This window comes from Sinocyclocheilus rhinocerous, unplaced genomic scaffold, assembly GCF_001515625.1.
Source record: "Sinocyclocheilus rhinocerous isolate Xijiao unplaced genomic scaffold, SAMN03320098_v1.1 scaffold954, whole genome shotgun sequence".
Taxonomy (NCBI): Eukaryota; Metazoa; Chordata; class Actinopteri; order Cypriniformes; family Cyprinidae; genus Sinocyclocheilus; species Sinocyclocheilus rhinocerous.
The window spans coordinates 447766-452412 of record NW_015644642.1 but is presented as its reverse complement, the minus strand read 5'-3'; the positions used below and the strand labels follow the sequence as shown (position 1 = coordinate 452412).

The following is a 4647-nucleotide window of genomic DNA, read 5'->3' as shown; positions in this document are numbered from 1 at the left end:
GTTTGGGACGGGGGTCTTGTGGGGGGCTGGATTCATAGCATGGGGTGGGGGGTATCAACTTACATTTTTCCCTGGGACGGCCACATGACCCTGGAAAAGAGGGAAAAGGAGGGGGAAAAGATTTTAGGTTATGGTCTGAGCTCTCTCAATGAGAACCACATGCAGGAAAGAGAAAAAAAAAACAGAGGGAGGAGAGGAGGAGGGGACAGAGTGTGACTAAAGCCAGTCTCTGAAACCAGACCGAGTGCCGCGTGGATCTCTCCTCAAAAGCTTGAGTGTCCGAGGAAAGAGAACGTCAGCATTTGTGAATCAGATTCCATGGAATACAAAACTTCCAAGAATTCCAAGCTCGGAGAAGAAAGAACAATATCAAGTGCAATCATGAGACGAAGCTCCAGCAAGCAAGGCTTGCAGAACCTCCTGAGGTGAGGACTTTGTGTGCCAGACTTTCGCATCAAATCATTTAAGGCTTGCAGATGGGATCTCAGGTGTGATGATGGGCGTATGTTTTGTTTTCTTTGTTCTTTTGCAATTGCTAATGTCAGTTTTATGGGTAATGATACAACATTGGTTATTCTTGTTTGAAATGAAAGGGATTCATGCTAATATTTAATGCACTATATGACACCACAGCATATATTTCAATGCCATGTTGTGTTCTTTAAGAACCTGTCATTCTTTGTTATGGGAAGACCGGAACTTTTTGCATTTGAGTAATGAAGGTGTCTGTTTTGGGGCAGTTGACATTAAACATTAAGATTGTAGTTTAAACTTTGCATATACATGAAGGAAACTGCTAATCATATCTTTTGTAAATGATATTTTTTATGAACATTTATTATAATTATTTTATATTATTGATTTATATTATATTTATATTATTTTTAATCATGAAAAATTAAATCACATTTTTGTTTTTATTAGTTTAAAATGGGTTTGTGGAGCATCAATATGAATATATAAACCAAACAGTATGAATATTCTCACAATTCACTAGTAAACTAATAAACTTGACAATAAATGAATCCCCAAGGCTTTTCAGAGCTGCCAAAAACAGCCTTTTCTCACACTCAGCAAGCTGCTTTCTCTATTAACGGCCTACATTCATCAGAACCATTGTGTGGTTTGCTTAGACACATACCGGATACATCAATTACGACGCTGCGTATACAATATTTTGTATACGCTTGTCACAGTATTTTGAAAACCATTACAATGCCTGCAGATTGTACAGTATACACACAATATGTCAAACTGACACTTACCGCAAAGCCAGCTGATAAAAACCTTTCCAAAATAACAAAAAAAATAAAAAAAATCAAAGTTGTAAATAAACAAAGATAGCAAAAATTCACTATTATGTAAACTCACAATTCTGAGAAAAAGTCAAAATTCGGAGAAAAAAAAACGAGTTTATATCTCACAACTGCAAATATAAACTGCAGTTCTGAGAAGAAAAGTCTGAATTGTGAGACATAAACTTGCAATTTCGAGAAAAAAGTCAGAATTGTGAGATAGAAATTCACTATTTATTCTGAAGCCAAAAAAGAAAAAAAAAAGAAAAATTGTGAATTGTGAGATGTAAACTTGGAATTCTGAGAAAAAAAAGAATTCACACAATTCTGAGAAAAAAGTAAAAATTGTAAGATATAAACTTGCAATTGTGAAAAAAAAAAAAAAACGTTTTTATCCTTTGGTGGAAACAAGCTTCCATACTAGCAATTTCTGAACGAAAACTGTTTTGTATGGCATTTTTCTCCCACTGTAGATTTGGCAGGCTGTCAGTTTTTAGCTTTGTGGTATTGATTCTGTAACGTAAAAATTTCACACCATTGTTTTTAACTTGCTCGAAAGGTCTCTCTCTCATTGTGGACTAAGCCATGACCCCCTGATCCATGGACTTTACGTAAGCCGCTCTTCTATTTACAATACTCTGATAAGAGCTGCTGGAATGCAGGGGGTTTAGCCGTTTGACCGAAAGGGTGAATAAACTTTACCGTCCCTGTGGCAGTGTGCTTTTCCGAAGGTTTTAGGCAGCAGAGTAGAATAAACACTGAGGGCACTGTGTTATGTTTAGGTAAGCATTACAAGAGTATTTAGAGAAGTATATGGGGGGTGGGGGTAAGATGTGCCACTGAGGATATTCTCTATAGGCAATGAGAAACACATGGTTTGTACGCGTATATATCAATCAATTAACTGAAATGAGAACAAGTGTCTATTCCTGGGCCATAAAAATACAGAGAATCAATCATTTCATATTCAAAATTCATATTTCACTTTTTTTTTTTTTTTGATAAAGTGATAATTTATTTGAATTTTATGTACCTATCCTCTCTCTTTGAAGTGTGCTTGGAAATAAACCATTTTTAGAGCTCTCCCATTAAATGACATAATTATAGATATTTCAGTTCTCATGATTCTTAATGCCACACTCTCCACAGCTTAGATCAGTGCTTTGAAATGTCGTCAGCCGTTCAGGGAACACTGGGAAACATATGTGAGGTTTGCAGTGATGCGACCACACACTGACAGCAGGAAGATACTAACATGCCTGGTAAAATAACTCTCCTTCGCTCTTTAAATCTGTCGTTAAGATGACATCTGACTGGCAGAGTCAATAAACCTCACAGCTGCCCTTCAATGCAGATACAAAATGAGAGAGGAGCAAATAACAGCATCCATCAGTTAGATCTCTAATTTAAATTTTATCAGTTCATCAACATGTATGAAACACATTTTTAGATCTGAATAAAGAGATGGCACATCTTACCCCACTCTCCCCATAATGTAAATACATTAACTTTTTGTAGATTTTTAACAGGAAAGTTAATTTATCTGAATTGGATGCAGTCACTTATGAATCGATTCTCTCTTTTTGTAGTGTGCTAAGAAATAAATCATTTTTAGAGCTCTTCCATTAAATGACACAATTACAGATATTTCAGATCTCATGATTCATAATGCAGCACTTTCCACAGCTTAGATCAGCGCTTTGAAATGTCGTCAGCCGTTCAGGGAACACTGGGAAACATATGTGAGGTTTGCAGTGATGCGACCACACACTGACAGCAGGAAGATACTAACATGCCTGGGAAAATAACTCTCCTTCGCTCTTTAAATCTGTCGTTAAGATGACATCATCTGACTGGCAGAGTCAATAAACCTCACAGCTGCCCTTCAATGCAGATACAAAATGAGAGAGGAGCAAATAACAGCATCCATCAGTTAGATCTCAAAGAGCAGGATATGCTTCCCTGTAAACAAACACAAAACAAGGACTTGCTTCCCTGTAAACGAGAACAAAAGGGAACATTTAAATGGTTTCAATTAAGAACAATGATTTGTTCTTTCATGCAAAGAAGATCAGAAAAGAGTAAAGTTAAGAAAAAGGTGGTACAGCAGGAACTTTTTTACCCTTCCCATTTTAGTCCGAGATGAAAAAACCGAACACATTAAAATGGATGTGAGTGTTTTTGCAATTGCAGCTGGCACCAATTGCATAAATTGTAGGTGTTTTTTCAACCTCTGGATGCTGTGGTAGAAATTTCCTCTACAATACCTAAATCTTATTTTGTGCATATAACTATTTAATAATACATTTAGGGATATGATTTACTGTAACATTCTGTTTTCTAGCTTATTAATAGGATTGAATGACTTTGCTGAAGTAACATCGCGTTACGTGTAGGCTACACATGATGTCTTTTCGCGGCTAAAACACCGTTTAGGCGATTATGTGAGAGCTCATGCATTTCAGTAAGTTGTAACATACCCTTTTAACATACCTTTCTTTTCATTCAATGTTTCATTCGCACAATAACCAGAAGTAAAATGGAAGAGATGGTCGTTCACGTGTGCTTCACGCTGCTGTTTAAACTCGAGGCGCGAGTTAAAGAGCGCCAAACAAAAGAGCGCCAAAACGTCATTTATTGTTTGAATACGGTAATAAACGATTTCCACGCTTTGATTTTATGTAGAAATTAGTGATGTCAATCGAAAAAAACGATTTTTCTGAAATTAATTGCGATTAATCCCACCTAACATTAAAGTTTTTAAAAATACTTTTACATTGCAAGAATTTCACATTCAATCTTCAAATTAATGTATAAACAACATAAAGACAGTATATCTTTAATATTTATATAATGGCCTATTTTTATATGACTGAAGGCCAGTATCACTCTGATGTCTCTATGAAATAGTTTTTCCCCCTGATATTTAACCATTGATTAGCATTCGACATTACAAAGCTATCAATTTGAACATTTATTAGACTACTTAAAATAACTTCTAATTTAAGTGAACTTTAAACAATCTTTTTACAATCTATCCAGAACACCTGAGAAGAGATGATGCCAACCCCTCAGAGGACCTCAGATGATGCCAACCCTGAAACAACATACAGAACATATAACAAAGAGTGAAAAATTTAAGGGGGTCTGAATACTTTCCGTACCCACTGTACCTGTGCCCTTCAGCAAGTAGGAAACATACAGAAACTGAATACATTTATCAAACACTAAATTCTAAATTAAATACAGATGAATCCTTAAAGGGTTACTCCACCCCAAAATGAAAATTCTATCATTAATTACTCACCCTCATGTCGTTCTAAACCCGTAAGACCTTCGTTCATCTTCGGAA

General features: G+C 35.9%; 1 protein-coding gene across 2 annotated transcripts in view; it reads left to right on the top strand.

Annotated features, from left to right (window-relative positions):
* Nucleotides 1–233: 233 nt before the first annotated feature.
* lsp1a (lymphocyte specific protein 1 a) overlaps nucleotides 234–4647 on the top strand; it is a 29692-nt gene continuing 25278 nt past the window's right edge. For both annotated transcript variants that reach the window (XM_016576564.1, XM_016576565.1), the window contains exon 1: nucleotides 234–425. In XM_016576564.1, coding sequence (XP_016432050.1) covers nucleotides 319–425 — 107 coding nt within the window. In that variant the 5' untranslated portion in view covers nucleotides 234–318. The remainder of the gene's footprint in view (nucleotides 426–4647) is intronic.